The sequence below is a fragment of the Macaca fascicularis genome, chromosome 20, assembly GCF_037993035.2.
Source record: "Macaca fascicularis isolate 582-1 chromosome 20, T2T-MFA8v1.1".
Classification (NCBI taxonomy): domain Eukaryota; kingdom Metazoa; phylum Chordata; class Mammalia; order Primates; family Cercopithecidae; genus Macaca; species Macaca fascicularis.
In genome coordinates this window covers 30,287,598-30,303,782 of record NC_088394.1, presented here as the reverse complement: position 1 = coordinate 30,303,782, position 16,185 = coordinate 30,287,598, and the positions used below count along the sequence as shown (strand labels likewise).

Here is a 16,185-nt window from a genome sequence, read left to right as displayed (position 1 = left end):
CACAAAGGTGACTAAATTTCTTTTGTCAATCATGTCTTTCACTGTGACTATCCCAGGACATTCTAACATTCATAGATATTTGTTGTTTTGATCCTCCTCAAAGAATGGATTATAACCCTTGAGTGCAAGTTTCTGCTAACTTTGGAGATTGCGAATAGGAGTTGACTGGGTGAACTGAATAGAAGACTAATCTTTCTTGACTTTTTGCTTGGAACACTGCTGATCCTTATGTTTTATTTTTCAAAATCAAGGAAGCTTTTGAGTTATTTGTACCTTTTGACAATTGTGGAAGTGAACCAACCAATGATCTCTGACTATAGCTCAGAAAAAATAAGAGATGGGCTGTCAAACTTCAAATGTCAAACTTCAAATGAGGTATACAAATAGAGCCTCAGTAGATAAATCTCTTTTACTGGAAACCCTTGGATAGGCCTTTGAGAGAGAACTATTGTTTTCCCAAAACAACACCCCATGTCAGTATGAAGCAGTTAATGGTCATCATCCCTAATGCCCCTATTCTAATGGCAGTTAGATGTACCTCTTCAGAGGGGCGACTGATGGAAGTAGCTGCTGCCATTACGCTGGCTGCAGCAGAGAGGCGCAGCTGGGGTTGCACACTCTATGGAGCTGGTAAGATGCCACCTCTTCTGAGTTAGAGCAGGAACTCCCTGGGTGCTGCTGAAGACTCAGGCTTTCTGCTCTACAAAGCAGGCAGGAGCCCCGCCCTCCTAGGTGGGGCTGCAGCCACCCAAACTATGGCTGTGAATCTGATCCTCCTTGTGCTCGTGGTGGTGGGGGCGGGGGGGAACAGGATCAGGCAGGAAAAGCCAAGATCTGGCCTCCTGGGTGCAGCTGCAGCCACCTGACCCATGGCTGCAGACCTGGGCCTCCTGCTCCACAAGGACAAGCAAGAGCTCTGCCCTTTTCAAGTTGCTGGGGTCGGAGCTCCCTGGGAACAGCTGCAGCTGCCCTCCCACGTAGAAGACTGGGCATCACTGCTGCCTACATCGTTGGGGTCCTGGGAAGACCCTCCCCCATTTCTGCTGGCTTGGAGGTGTCTGCTCCTGCTGCCTCTCTTCTCTCCCGGCACCCATGCACTGGGAGCTCAGAGCAGGGTTGGAGCCAAGCCCTGGAGCCATATAAATGGCAGCAGGAGGAAGACAGTTTCCTTGGCAGAAAAGGAGTCCCTTGTAGAGCCCAACCTTCAGGGACCCGCAGACCAAAGTGGGGACTTCTGGTGCCTCCTCCAGGCCTGACCAGGGCCACCCAAGGACAAACTGGAATGTACTTTCTCCTCTCTGAGCTCCAGAAAAGCCCCAGGCTCAGCCAGAGAGGGCAGAGGACACAGAAACAATGGGATGACCAGCCACAGAGAGGAGCCACCTTCTCTGCCCGGCAGCTTCAGAGACCCGCAGAGACCTCAGAACGACCTGCCTGCACAGAGAATCCACCCTTTCCAGGGCCTCTTCTCTGCTGAGAGCTGAACACTCGATGGGATGACCTGCTTACAGAAAGGAGCAGGTGGGTCTCCTCTGAGCTGTTCTAACACTAAATGAAGATTCTCTTTCTTTTCTTCACCCTTCACTTGTCTGCATACCTTATCCTTCCTGGACGCAGGACAAGAACTCGGGCAAAGGTGCCACTAGCCACAGAGGTTTCCAGGAAGAAAATTGACACCTCAAAGATTCTGTAATACTAATTATTTCATTTACTTCAGGCACAACATGTAAATTCTAACATATTGTCCAAAAAAATCTAATATTGCAGGCAAATTTGAAATAGGAAACAAAGTAGAAATGTATAGAGATAGTGACATCAGTAAGATGGAAAAAGAAAAGGTGCTCTATTTTCTTATTCCCCCACAGCAAGAAAATTTGTCAGCCATCCCTGACAAAAATGTCTATATAATAGAGCCAGACATCATGGCTCACACCTGTAATGACAGCTACATGGTATATTGAGGTTGGAGAATTGTTGCAGGAAAGGATTTGAAGACCAGGCTGGGTTATGTGGCAAGACCCCATCTCAAAAATAACTGCCTTTAATAGAGCTTTGAGATTCAGGAAGGAAGTTGTGAAACTCTCCTAAAGCCCAAGATTGAGGAGTATTCTTTTCAGAAGGCAGGCCCCTCATTAAGGTGGCAAACTACAGGACCTCTGTTCCTGGCTAACGACCAGGAAATAGTTCGCCCAACTTGGTCTCACTGAGAATTGTGAACTTACTCTGTAACCATCCCAAACTCCTCCTAGCCACAGTCTGGGAGAGGTTCTGGCCTTCCGGAGGTCTAGAGGAATATACAAATTAATAGCCATGCAGGCAGGTCTGCAGACCTTGGCCTTTACTATGATCTCTGAAGCAGTTCCATGACTCAGTTTCAGCTTCCTGGACCACAGTTCATGGCCAGTTAAGCCTACATAGAAACCCGCACAGTGACCTAGGAAAATCCTCTTTGGTATTCAGTGAAAGCCATACTCATCCACATCCTGATACAAGGCCTACCATATACAGACCCAACTGCAGAAACCCCACTTAGTGTCTGTTCTAAAGATCAAAGTCCTGAAGGATATTAAGTCTGCCTAAAAGTAAAATGGAAATTATAACTACCCAAGCTCCTTGTAACAAGCCAACTAAAGGTGGACCCTAGTGTAGACTCATAAGTCTTGTGACAAACCAAACTATAATCCTTCTCCACTACAAACCCAGAGAGCATCCCATCACCCTGGGGTCCCAACAAAAAAAAAAAACGATCTTTACCTTCTGAAACCAGTTTATGAAAACTTAGAGAGGTGTTTGCTCCTTCAAATTCAGACACCCATGTAAAACTATATTGTGCCCATTGTCAATGCTTCTATTTTAACATAGCACTGACAGTATGTGGCAGAAAAGTAGTCAAAAAGTTTTCAAAAGCCATTGAAGATTGAAGACAAATAAGTAAAAAGTTGCTGTTTCTAGATCATATTATCTTATACATAAAAAACTAGAAACACTACATTAAAACCTGTCTAAACTAATAAATATACTCAGTAGACTAGAAAAATAAAATTAAGTTACAAGCATAAGTTATGGTTCCATACACTTAAAACAAACTCTTTGATATAACAGAAAAACAATCTATTTAGAAGAGCATTAAAATAAATTTGATAACAAATTCAACCAGATGTAAAAAAATCTTCACAATGAAAGATATAAGATATCAATGAAAGAAATTAAAGACACAAATAAATTTGAAAATTTTTATTTCCATGGATTCAAAGAATAATTTTTTTTTTTTTTTTTTTTTGAGATGGAGTCTTGCTCTGTGGCCCAGGCTGGAATGCAGTGGCGTGATCTCTGCTCACTGCAAGCTCCTTTTTTGTATTTTTAGTAGAGATGGGGTTTCACTGTGTTAGCCAGAATGGTCTCGATCTCCTGACCTCGTGATCCACCCGCCTCAGCCTCCCAAAGTGCTGGGATTACAGGCGTGAGCTACCGCGCCCAGCCAAGGATAAATATTTGTAAAGTGCCATATTATCCAAAGTAATCTATAAATTCAATAAACTTATCAAAATTTCACTGGTATTTTTCTCACATTAATGAAAAATACCATTCTAAAATGTACATGAAACTACAATAAACTTTGAATAACCAAAGCAACCTTAAGGAAAAAGAACAGAGCAGAAGGACATCATACTTTATAATTTCAAACTGTATTTCAAGAGTATAGTAATAAAAACTGGATGGACTGTGTGGAAAAATGAACAACAAAAAAATAGAACATAAACCACTACTCACCTGTTTTGGACATAATGCTAAAAGAGAATTTAAAATAATAGTTTAACATAGCAGTTTCTCAAAATTATGCAGACATTTGTCAAAACAACGGAAAAGTGGCCAGATTTTGCAGTCTCTTATACTTCATGAAGAGGACTTTGGCTCTCATTGTAAACTTGAAGGAAGATCACCAAAGAGAAAGTCGAATCTTTAGAAAATTTAAAAACGTAAGACAGAAGGTGTCCTTGTGCGACAGTAAAATTAAAAAATCCTCAGGCATCCCAGAAACTCTTTCCTTTGGAACACAGCTTCCCAAATCACATTTTAAGCACTGACTTTCTCTTTGACTTTTGGACCTCTCTTCTGTTGCATTCATTCTCACATACCTAGGGGTTTGGCTACAGTCTCATGTCTCTTCATATTCCAAGGCTCTTTTCCTTGCTCCAGATAGGTGATCAGGTCCGGCTTAGAGAAAGCAATACCTGTTTTATTAAAAACAAATAACATGAATATTGCTCATATTCTTCAATTCTCAAGCTAGTAATCTGCTCAGTAAAGATGATGTAATAGAATATTCTAGTAAATTAATCCCAAAATAGTAATTTATAACAGAAATTTCTAAATCTTTAGAAAATATTTTAAATTTGTATGTTCTTAATTTCACTACCCAATACTACTGAATCAAAAACTGGTGGTGGAAGGCCGGGCACAGTGGCTCACACCTATAATCCCAGCACTATGGGAGGCCGAGGCAGGCACATCACCTGAGGTCACGAGTTAGAGACCAGCCTGGGAAAAACAGTGAAATCCCATTTCTACTAAAAATACAAAAGTAGCTGGGTGTTGTGGTGTGCGCCTGTAATCCCAGCTACTCAGGAGGCTAAAGCAGGAGAATTGCTTGAACCCAGGAGGTGGAGGCTGGAGTGAGCCAAGCTTGCACCACTGCACTGCAGCATGGGGACAGCGCAAGATTCTGTCTCAAAAAAAAAAACAAAAAACAAACAAACAAAAAAACTGGTGGATTTTAAGGTGGAGGAAACAATATTTTATGCCACCAACCTTCAGGCATTACCAATAATCTAGAGTGAAAAACACAGATCAGCTCAGGAATGCGGAAAATTCAGATCAAGATGAAACGTCTTGAAGATATTCCTCTCTACACAGACAAATCCCCAAAATTTATTTCAAAACAGGAATCTGAAACTCATTTATACAAAGCAAAAACTACCAAAAAAATTCTACACAAAAAAAAAATAAATAAAACCTTTAGAATATATTATGAAATGTGTATTGAAGTTATTCTCACCGAGAAACACCAGGTTTCTGTAGTTCTCTAGCATCACATCTCTATATAAATTCTGTTGTGCAGTGTCCAGGCATTGCCACTCTTTCAGAGAAAATTCTATGGCCACATCCATAAATGTCAATGGTCCCTGAAAACACACACACACACATATTTACCAAGTGGCCATGGGCAGAATTTTTAATTTGACTCAAGATGAAATGAGAGAGTAAAGAGAAGTGCTTCTAACTTATAAGAATGAATGCAATCCATAAAGTAATTCTCAACACAGAAATATTTTCTAATATATTCTCTAACTCTGTGTAAAGAGAGAGGCATAATCCACAACATCAATGTATATATTATAGTTTTCTGGATTATAACATAAAAAATTCAGGCATAAACATAAACATACATTTTTGAGTGCTGTATTTACATCACACAAAATGAGCTGTGTATATTTTTCAGATGGAAAAGACATGTTGAGTTAGAAGGCACCTCTCAAATTTCAATGTATATAATGAACTGGAGATCTTGTGTTGCAGATTATTTTTGTCAGAAGATTTGGAAGAAAGTCTGAGTTTCTGAATTTCTAACAAGTTCACCAGTAATGTAACTGTGTTTGGCCTAATAAGAATATTCTGTCAAACATCCAGTAAATGAAAGAACCTGTGTTTTTCCCAGTTTTGCTGGCCCATAAACACAAGTAAAGAGATTTCTGCAAATTGGCCATGTAATCCTAATTAGAAGCCTAGGCTGATAACCACTTAGCTAAGAATTACCTTACATGTTTGAATGACCTTATAAATCTCTTGGTAATTTTGGCCCCACTCTAGATAATGCAATTCTGAAGGTTTGCAAACGGTACATAAATGTGTGTTTTAAACAAGTCCACTGTCAATGCTGATGGTGCGCCCCCTGGGCTCATCATTAGATTAGTTAGAGAAAGCGGGTACAGCACAGAATCCCTTACACTCAACACTCTTGTCACAACACAAATAATTTTGGTACAAATGAAGACAACCAATCTCCATCCTACAATATCATGTTCTTTGTTGGCTCTTTAAAGTTTACAGAGAAAATAGGAGGCAGCAATGTCTGAATAAGTCTGCATTTGGAAAACAACATGTACACACGTACTGATGCAATGTTTATTAAGCAAGTACTATGTGATCAAGGGTATGTTACAGAGAACTGTGTTGGGAATAATGTATTATGTGATTTAATCTTCGTTAACACCCTGGGATTTAGTACTAAGTGTCTAATAATTCCCATTATTAAGATAAAGGGCCCACCATTTTTATTTACTTTTGTTTCTCAGTCATTGGTTGTTAAAAAATGTATAGAGTAAAAGCTAAATATAGACAGATGAGAGGGATACGGAAAGGAGGAGGTTAATGTAGTTCAGTGAAATTTTTACTGTATTTATATTTACTTTCTTGTGACTTGTGGAGCAACTACTGGATCTGAAGGCATAGAAAACACGTTGCTAAATGGAATGTCTCCACAAGCACTGGTTTTAATAGAAACTTCAAAAATTAAGACCTTAAAATGCATACTTCATTTTTTCCATTTATCTCCTTCTGGGTTTCAGGAAATTGTGCATAACAGTTCTAGAAAGGTAGTAGGATTCACCACCCAAAACTCTGATTGACTTTTCCCTAATCAGTTCCGTGAGGCAAGACTCCATGGTGGGGCCAGACCTAAATGAAGCCCCCAAACAAGGTGACTCTGAACAGAACTGGATCAGGGAGAGAACCCTATGTAGAATTCTGCTCTCTATGACTCCAGGGGTATTTCCAGTTCTATTTTTCCTAAGTTTACCTGAGAGAAACTTAAATGCCAGAGTTTGTGTAATTTTAATCTTTTTTCACCACTGCCCTGTCAATTTTATAACATAAACTAATAAGTAATTTAAACAAATCTCTTAAAGTTTTCTAGGGTAATTTTATTAGAAGATAAATATGTATTCTTAGCAAGGTAATAGAAATACAAAGAGTAATAACAAATCTTCTGTCCCTAAGTATCTCTTAAGATGATATCAGAAGTCACAAAAATATAAGGTGGCCCAAGCAAAGCCTAAGGTTTTTTGCACACATCTATTCATTGTACCAACCATATGATGCTTAATTCAACAATGTATCTAGTTGCTAGTCCAGACTGAAAGTTCCTGGATGGTAAGAACCATGACTGCTTCAACTAGTTTTTGAATGGCCATAAAAAATTTTAAAAATTACTTTATCTGTTTGAGTCTCCAGACCTCGTTTTTCACCCAAGTGCCAGGAAACTGGAGAAACTCTCATCTGGCTACCAACCAAAGACCTATTTTGTATGAAGGGAGGAACAAACACAGGCTGACTCATTTCTCTTATACTGAGAGTTAGCAGAATTAACCACTCTTGTCTGACTGACACAGTTCTGCTCTGGACATCCTCAAATTGCTCAACGACACCCAGCTGATTGTGAGAGGACTTCCAGTGAGCCTGGGCTGCTGGCCCAATGGTAAGCCAGGCAGGAGAAACTCAGGCTGATTCTAAATAGAAAATGGAACTGCCCTGGTGGAGCTCCAGAACCTGGATCACTTGTCCTGACTAGCTAGCTCTTGGGTAAGAGGAAGGAGAATACTGTACTCCAGAATCACATTTTACAGGCAGGTGTAGTTGAGATCATGCTGTGGATACTTTGTGGTCTTGATCTCTCACTCCTAAGATGCTTGTTTACACTTGCAGATTTTGCCTTCAGATTGTTTACACCTGAAGCCTCTCACCTAACTATAGCAGGTCACTGGATAAGATCTGAAAAGTTCAAAGAGCCACACTCTTAAAAAGAAACTTTAAGATGTCAATGTTGACATCTCACAATGCAGAAAATGCCTCTTGTTGGTTTTCTGTACATTTTCAATACAAAGTCTAACCCTGTCTTGTAATCCCAGGCAGGGGCTAGAACTTAGGTGTAGATTCTAGGTGGGATCAACCTGGCTCTACATTCTTGGGTGTTACAGCAAGTAGAGTACAATCAACGGAGAAAGCCCCTCATACGGGCGGCTCTAGCATTCTAAGTGATATGTCTACCTAAAAGGAAAAAGCTGAAGAAACATGAATATAAGTAGACAAGTTTATTTGGGCCAAACATGAGGACTGTAACCTGACAGCAAAGATTCAAATTGCCTGGAATCTACACCTTAATTAGCAGTAGTCACCAGTGGATTTGTAAAGGTAAAAAAAGCCGGGCGCGGTGGCTCACACCTGTAATCCCAGCACTTTGGGAGGCCGAGGCGGGCGGATCACAAGGTCAGGAGATCGAGACCACGGTGAAACCCCGTCTCTACTAAAAATACAAAAAATTAGCCGGGCGCGGTTGTGGGCGCCTGTAGTCCCAGCTACTCGGGAGGCTGAGGCAGGAGAATGGCGTGAACCCGGGAGGCGGAGCTTGCAGTGAGCCGAGATCGCGCCACTGCACTCCAGCCTGGGCGACAGAGCGAGACTCCGTCTCAAAAAAAAAAAAAAAGACAGAGAGTGGGCTGATATAAAAATTCTTATTTATTTACAGAAATAACATTAATTATTGGTTGGATATACATTGTGAAGGTTTAGAGTATGGGTTATAGTGTTAGTATCCAGTGTGACATTAATAGTTTAATTTACAGCTACTAATGGCAACAGCAAAGAGTTTTAAGAAATGAATATAGTTTATAAAAGGGGGAAAAAAGACATAATTGTGCTCTTATTTTAATGTCTGGGTTTGACAACTGAAAGAATTTGTATTCCTCAAATAAAAGGTTTTTTCCCCCAAATATAAGACCTAGATTCAGAAAATGGAGCTGCAGGTTTAGGTCCTGGATTGTTGGAATAGCAACAGATGTTACCTGCACCTTTGTGGGCATGGAAATTGGTGGGCATTTTAGCAAGAGGAGGAAGGGGAAAGAGAAGAACCTCATGTCTACATGTCATTACTCTGATTGGGTTTTTGGGCCCCGTGGTCTGTGAATTAGTTTCACATCTGAAAACACAAGAGTCACTGAAAGAGGTAAAATGATAGATTGTGACCCTGTAAAGTTTGTAAAAATCTGATCTAGCCTCTCTAGAAGGGACTGTACAAGACTATAAATAGCAAATAGGCAGAGACACAATTCTGCCTGCATATTTAGGGGACAGCATGCACTCTGCAGCACAATTATGAGTTTACTTGAAGCCTGAGGGGGAAAGTCCTTGCTAGAGTAAAGCTTAGTTGGCATCTAATATATTTATATCATGTCTAGTAATTCTAGACAGTGTTTGGGAACGATAATTAAGAGAAAAATTCTCACCTCACTTTTGCTTTTGAAGTGTAAATACTTCAGCCTGCAAATATTGAATAATTACCTTGGATAATCAGTTCCCCACCAAACAAATTTAGCATCTTTTAGTCTTTTATCATTCTGCAATGCTAAATTTAATCCTATCTTAGTGCTCAACTTTTGTGTGCTCTTACAATGAGCTTTAATCTAAACAAATCTGTGTCCACTTTAAAAGACTAAGAACATGAAACATGGCCAGGTGCGGTGGTTCACGCCTGTAATCCCAGCACTTTGGGAGGCCGAGGCGGGCGGATCACAAGGTCAGGAGATCAAGACCATCCTGACTAACACGGTGAAACCCCATCTCTACTAAAAATACAAAAATTAGCTGGGCGTGGCGGCGTTCGCCTGTAGTCCCAGCTGCTAGGGAGGCTGAGGCAGGAGAATGGCGTGAACCTGGGAGGTGGAGCTTGCATTGGCGACAGAGTGAGACTCTATTTCAAAAGGAAGGCAGGCAGGCAGGCAGGCAGGAAGAAAGGAAGGAAGGAAGGTAAGAAGGGAAACAAACCTTTGCCAAAGCAAAAATAAAAAGCAAAAAATCTGAGGCCCTAAGTGAATACTACCCTGAGTCAGTAAAAATGAAAAAAAAGTTTATTTAGCTGTTACAACTATTTACACATATTTTTTAAAAAGCACAGAAAAAAACCTACATATAATCCAAATGCTTTAAGGGAGATGAACAAAATATCCTCCCTGATTTTTAGGTAGGAGAATAAAGCCACTTACTTCTCATTTATATTTTGTCCGAAAGCAGCCAGGTCTCTGGATGTTTTTGAACTCTTGGATATCTGAATTTTAGTAGACACTGGATTCAGGCATCTAAGGAGTAACCCTGGGCACATGGTGCACTTGGAAGAATGTTTATGGGGTAAAAAGCTAAAGAGGAAACGTGTTATAAAAAGTCCATGGTTGCACATGAATAAAGCAAGTTCTCAGAGTCCTATAAAGAGACTGAGATTCTGACACGATAACAGTGGTAGTGTACAACACTCCACAGACACTATTAGACACATTATTGAGACAGAAAATTCACAGATATTAGAACCTAAACTCAACACTTGACCAAATGGTCCAAATAGACATCTATAAAACTCTCCACCTAAAAACAAGATAATATACACTCTTCTCATTACCATGTGGCACATACTCTAAAATTGACCACACAATCAGAAATAAAACAATCCTTAGCAAATTCAAAAATCCCAAAATCATACTAATCACACACACAGACTACAGCTTGACAAAAATATAATTCAATTTTAAAAACCCACTTAGGCTGGGCATGGTGGCTCACACCTATAATCCCAGAATTTTGGGAAGCTGAGGCGGGCGGATCACCTAAGGTCAGGAGTGCAAAACCAGACTGGTCAACATGGCGAAACCCCGTCTCTACTAAAAACACAAAAATTAGCTGGGTGTGGTGGCACGCACCTGTAATCCCAGGTACTCAGGAGGGTGAGGCAGGAGAATTGCTTGAACTCGGGAGGCAGAGGTTGCAGTGAGCCAAGATCGTGCCACTGCACTCCAGCCTGGGCAACAGAGCGAGACTCCATTTCAAAAAACAAACAAAAACAAACAAACAAAAAACCCACTTGATACCATACAATTACATGGATATTAAACAGCCTGCACTTAAATGACTTTGGGGTAAATAACAACATTAAGGCAGGAATTAAGAAGTTCTTTAAAACATGAGAACAAGGATACAACATAACAGAATCTCTGCAACACAACTAAGACAGTGTTAATGGGAAAATTTAAACCATTAAATGTTCACATCAAAAAGAGAGAAAGACCTCAATTTAACAACTTTATATCATCAGGAAAGAATGACAGAAGCAAGAGCAAATCAACTCTTCAGCTAGCAGAAGACAAGAAGTAACCAAAATCAGATGTGAAATGAAGGAGATTTAGACAGTAAAAACTACACAAAAGCTTAAGAAATCTAGGAGTTAAATCTTTGAAAAATTTTCTAAGTTAAATAAACCACTAGCTAGATTAATGAAGAAAGAAGATCCAAACTTGAAATGACAAAAGGGATATTATTACTAATCCCACAAAAATGCAAGTAACTATTGAAGTTTACTATGAACATCTCTATGCACACAAACTAGAAAATCTAGAAAAATGGATAAATTTCTGGGCAAATACATCCTCCCAAGAGTGAACAAAAAAGAAACTGAGTCCCTGAATAGACCAATAACAAGCTCCAAAACTGAATTTGTAACAAATAGCCTACCAATCAAAAAAAGCCCAAGACCAGACAGATTCACAGCTGAATTCCACCAGATGTACAAAGAAAATCTGGTACCATTTCTACTATAACTACTCCAAAAAAATTGAGGAAGGACTTCTCACCAAGTAATTACATAAGAACAGCATCATTCTGATACCAAAACCTGGCAGAGATAAAACAAAAAATACAAAACTTGAGGCCAGTATCTTTGATAAACATTGATAAAAAAAATCCTCAACAAAATACCAGCAAACCAAATCCAGCAACACACCAAAAAATTAATCCACTATGTTTAACTAGGTTTTATCCATGGGATGCAAGATTGGTTCAACATACACAAATTAATACATGTTATTAATCACATAAACAGAACTAAAGACAAAAATCACAAGATTATCTCAATAGATGCAGAAAGAGCTTTCAATAAAATTGAACATCTTTCATGTTAAAAGCCCTCAACAAACTATGCATTGAAGGTACATACTTCAAAATAATGAGTTATCTATGACAAATCCACAGCCAACATACTGAATGGAAACAAGCTGGAAGCATTTCTCCTTGAAAACTGGAGGAAGACAAAAGTGCCTTCTCTCACCACTCTTATTCAACATAGAATTAGAAGTTCTAGCCAGAGCAATCAGGCAAAAGAAAAAATACAAGGCATTCAAACAGAAAGAGAGGAAATCAAACTATCCCTGTTTGCAGATGACATAATTCTATATCTAGAAAATCATACAGTCTCAGCAGAAAAGCTCTTTAAACTGACAGGCATCTTTAGCAGAGTTTCAAATTACAAAATAAATGTACTAAAGTCAGTAGCATTCCTGTACATCAACAACAGCCAAACAAAAAACCAAATCAAAAACAATCCCATTCACAATAACTAGGAATACAGCTAACCAGGGAGGGTGAAAGATCTCTATGACAAGAATTACAAAACATTGACTAAAGAAGTCAGAGATGACAAATGGAAAACTATTTTATACTCATAAATAGAAAAGATCAACATCATTAAAATGGCCATACTGCCCAACGAAATTTACAGATTTAATGCTATTTCTATTAAACCACTGTTAACATTTTTAACAGAACTAAAAAAAATAACAAAATACTTTAAATTTCATATGGAACCCCCCCAAAAGAAAAATAGCCAAGGTAGTCCTAAGCAAAAAGAACAAACCTGAATGTATTACATTACTGACCTCAAACTATACTACAGGGCTACAGTAACCGAAGCAACCTGGTACTGGTACAAAAAAACAGACTTATAGACCAATGCAACACAATAGAGGTCGAGAAATAATACAACACACCTACAACCATCTGATCTTTAACAAAGCTGACAAAAGGAATTTGGGAAGAAATCCCTATTTAATAAATGGTACTGAAATAACTAGCTAGCACTATGTAGAAGATTGAACCTGGACTCTATCCTTATACCATACACAAAAAAAGACTTAAGATGAATTAAAGACTTAAATGTAAAACTTAAAGTTGTTAAAAAAAAAAAAAAAAGAAAAAAAACACTGACAGATAATCTAGGAAATACCATTCTAAACACAGAAACTGGCAAAGATTTCATGATGAAGGTACCAAAGCAACTGCAACAAAAGCAAAATTTGACAAATGGGACCTAATTAAACTAAAGAGTTTCTTGACAGAAAAGGAAACTATCAGCAGAGTGAACAGACAGCCTACAGAATAAAAAAAAAATTGTAAACTACACTTCTGACAAAGGTCTAATATCCAGAATCTATAAAAAACTTAAACAAGTTTACAAGAAAAAAAGCAAACAATCTTATTAAAAAGTAGGCAAAAAACCATGCATGGATGCTTTTCAAAAGAAAACTTTCCATGTTGCCAATACACATATTTTTTAAAATGTTCATCACTAATTATTAGACAAATGCAAAGAAAAACCACAATGAGATACCATTTCACACCAGTCAGAATGGCTATTATTAAAAAGTCAAAAAAATAACAGACGCTGGCAAGGTTGTAAAAAACAGGGAATGCCTATACACTGCTGGTGGGAATGTAAATTAGTTCAACCATTGTGAAAACCAGTATAGTAATTCCTCACAGAGCTAAAAACAAAATTATCATTTGGCCCAGCAATTTCATAATTGCTGGGTATGTACCCAAAGAAATATATTCTGTCAAAAAGACACATGCACATGCAGGTTCATGGCGGCAATATTCAAAATAGCAAAGACATGGAATCAACCTAAATGCCAATCAATGGTAGACTGAATAAAGAATATGTGGTACAGACAGGCATGGTGGCTCCTACCTGGGATCCCAGCACTTTGGAAGGCCAAGGCAGGTGGACAGCCTGAGTTCAGGAGTTCAAAACCAGCCTAAACGACAAGGCAAAACTCCATCACTACAAAAACTGCAAAACCAAAACTTAGCTGTGACTGGTGGTGTGCATCTGTACTTATAGCTACTTGGGAGGCTGAGGCAGAAAGACTGCTTGAGCCCAGAAGTTGAGGCTGCAGTGAACCAAGATTATGCCACTGCACTCCAGCCTGGACAACAGAGTGAGACTCTTTCTCTAAAAAAGTAAAATAACATGAAACAAGATTTAATAAAAATAAAATATGTACATAAACATTATGGAATACCATGTGGCCATAAAAAATAGCAAGATCATATCCTTTGCAGCAACATGGATGGAGCTAGAGACCATTAGCCTTAGAAAACTAATGCAGAAACAGAAAGCCAAATGAATGTTATTATTTAAAAGTAAGATTTAAATAATAAGAACACATGGACACAAGGAAACAACAGACACTGAGGTCTAATTGAGGGTGGAGGGTGGGAGGACAGAGGATCACGAAAAAACACCTGTTTGGCTCTATAGTAACTCAGTAACAAAATAATCAACACACCAAACCCCATGACACAATTTTACCTACATAACAAAACTGCATATGTACCCTTGAACCAAAACTAAAAGTTAAAAGGAAAAAAATCCATGGGTAGGGGAGAGTGCAATGTAGGTGGAAGAAATGGTTTGTGCTACAGATATGGCCCAGGTAAAGCTGTACTCTGGTTTATTTCTGTGCCCATGCAGGCAGATGAGATTATAAACAGATGGTCCAGAACCCTAGGTTGGTGGAGAAAACAGCTTACTAGGGCAGATTCAGTGTCTAGGCGTTGGGATATGCCAGGAGACTTCTAGATACTTCAGTAGATTTTTGGCAAGAAACACTAGGATAAAAAACGCTGTGGTGAAATTCCTAAGGGTTGTGTCTAGTCCTGGGAGGGGTGCAGACACATCATGTCCAGTGGGTATGTCTGTAAGTGGGTGGAAATCCTGTGGTGGTAGCTGTGGGAAAAAGGGGTCCGCTATCAAAACTCCTTTCCTCTAAGTTTTCAATCCTCTCTCACCCTGGGAGGAGACATGGAATCACAGGACAATGGGCAATGTGACAGCCTGTGTGCAGGAGAGCAGAGCCTACCACTCCCAGACAACTAGAGTTCCATTCCAAGTCAGGCCAGGCCTCTGTGATATCTTTCTTCCGGCATCAATTCTGTAAAGTTTGCTGAACACCAAGCAATTCTCCAACACCAACTCACTGTTTAATATTTTAATTCTGACACCACCCAGAGTCAGCGCAGATTCTGATACAGGGCTCAGTCCCACAACATTGTCCTTACTGCAGATGCCAGTCACAAACCCCATGGACCCATCTACGCTTCTGAGCTACTGTTTAAAAATTGGAGACTTTCATAATCTCCCTCAAGTTCAATAATTTGGTAGAGCTAGTCACAGAACTCAGCAAAACACTGTAGTGATGTTTACTAGTTTATTAAAAGAGATACAACCCAGGACATACAACCCAGGACAAGTCAAATGGAAGAAATGTATAGAATGAATAAAAAGGTGGGGGGAAATAAAGCACATAGATAATCCAGTTGAAGAGCTATGATTAATAAAATTCCCCATCCTTTGTGTTCTCCAGGAACAGTTCATGGAAACACCCTTCCCATTATGACTTAGATGGTGCTCTCTTTTCTTACCTTTCACATAGCCAGACACAGGCTCTCCACATTTCCTTCTTTTTCTCATTAAAAAAAAAAAAAAAAATCAGCTGAATTTGTCTTCAGTGGTCAAAATAAAATACTTCTTAACCAAACTTTAATAAAGTTTATCTCCTTTTCACAGGCTCCTGAACTTTGAGCTACCCTCAGTCAGAGTCAACATACAAATGTATTTTATGTTCCTCCCAAGAACATGCTGACTTCAGGGTAAAACACTCTCTGACCTAAAATCTGATTATTCACCCTCCATTTGCCATTCCCCTCGCACCTTGTTTCTAATCGGCTTTGCTACTCCCTATGACAGAAAGCCCTTGTCTGCCTAAATTTTGCAATCTTTATAGATCTTATAGTTGGTACTTCCTCCTGTTGCAATACTCCTTTGGAATTCAATTTTTATTTTTTACTTAAATCTAACTGCTTTGTTTTACAAAATCTGGAACTGCCTCAAAACAGTAACAGCTTCATCTTCAGTAAGACTTTTCCAGTCCCCTTCCATCTGCCTGTGGACCCCCAGCTTTCCAGGGCTCTGAA

At 39.2% G+C, this 16,185-nt stretch overlaps 1 protein-coding gene across 2 annotated transcripts in view; it reads right to left on the bottom strand.

The window, feature by feature from the left end:
* Positions 1 to 16,185, bottom strand: part of LOC102127491 (uncharacterized) — a 68,695-nt gene that overhangs the window by 42,547 nt on the left and 9,963 nt on the right. Inside the window, exons 2-3 of one of the 2 annotated variants that reach the window (XM_074026997.1) lie at positions 5,057 to 5,183; positions 4,137 to 4,232 (exon numbers count right to left, since the gene is read on the bottom strand). In XM_074026997.1, the coding sequence (XP_073883098.1) occupies positions 4,137 to 4,232; positions 5,057 to 5,183 (223 nt within the window). The remainder of the gene's footprint in view (positions 1 to 4,136; positions 4,233 to 5,056; positions 5,184 to 16,185) is intronic. The other variant, XM_045381979.3, reaches the window with a different exon arrangement.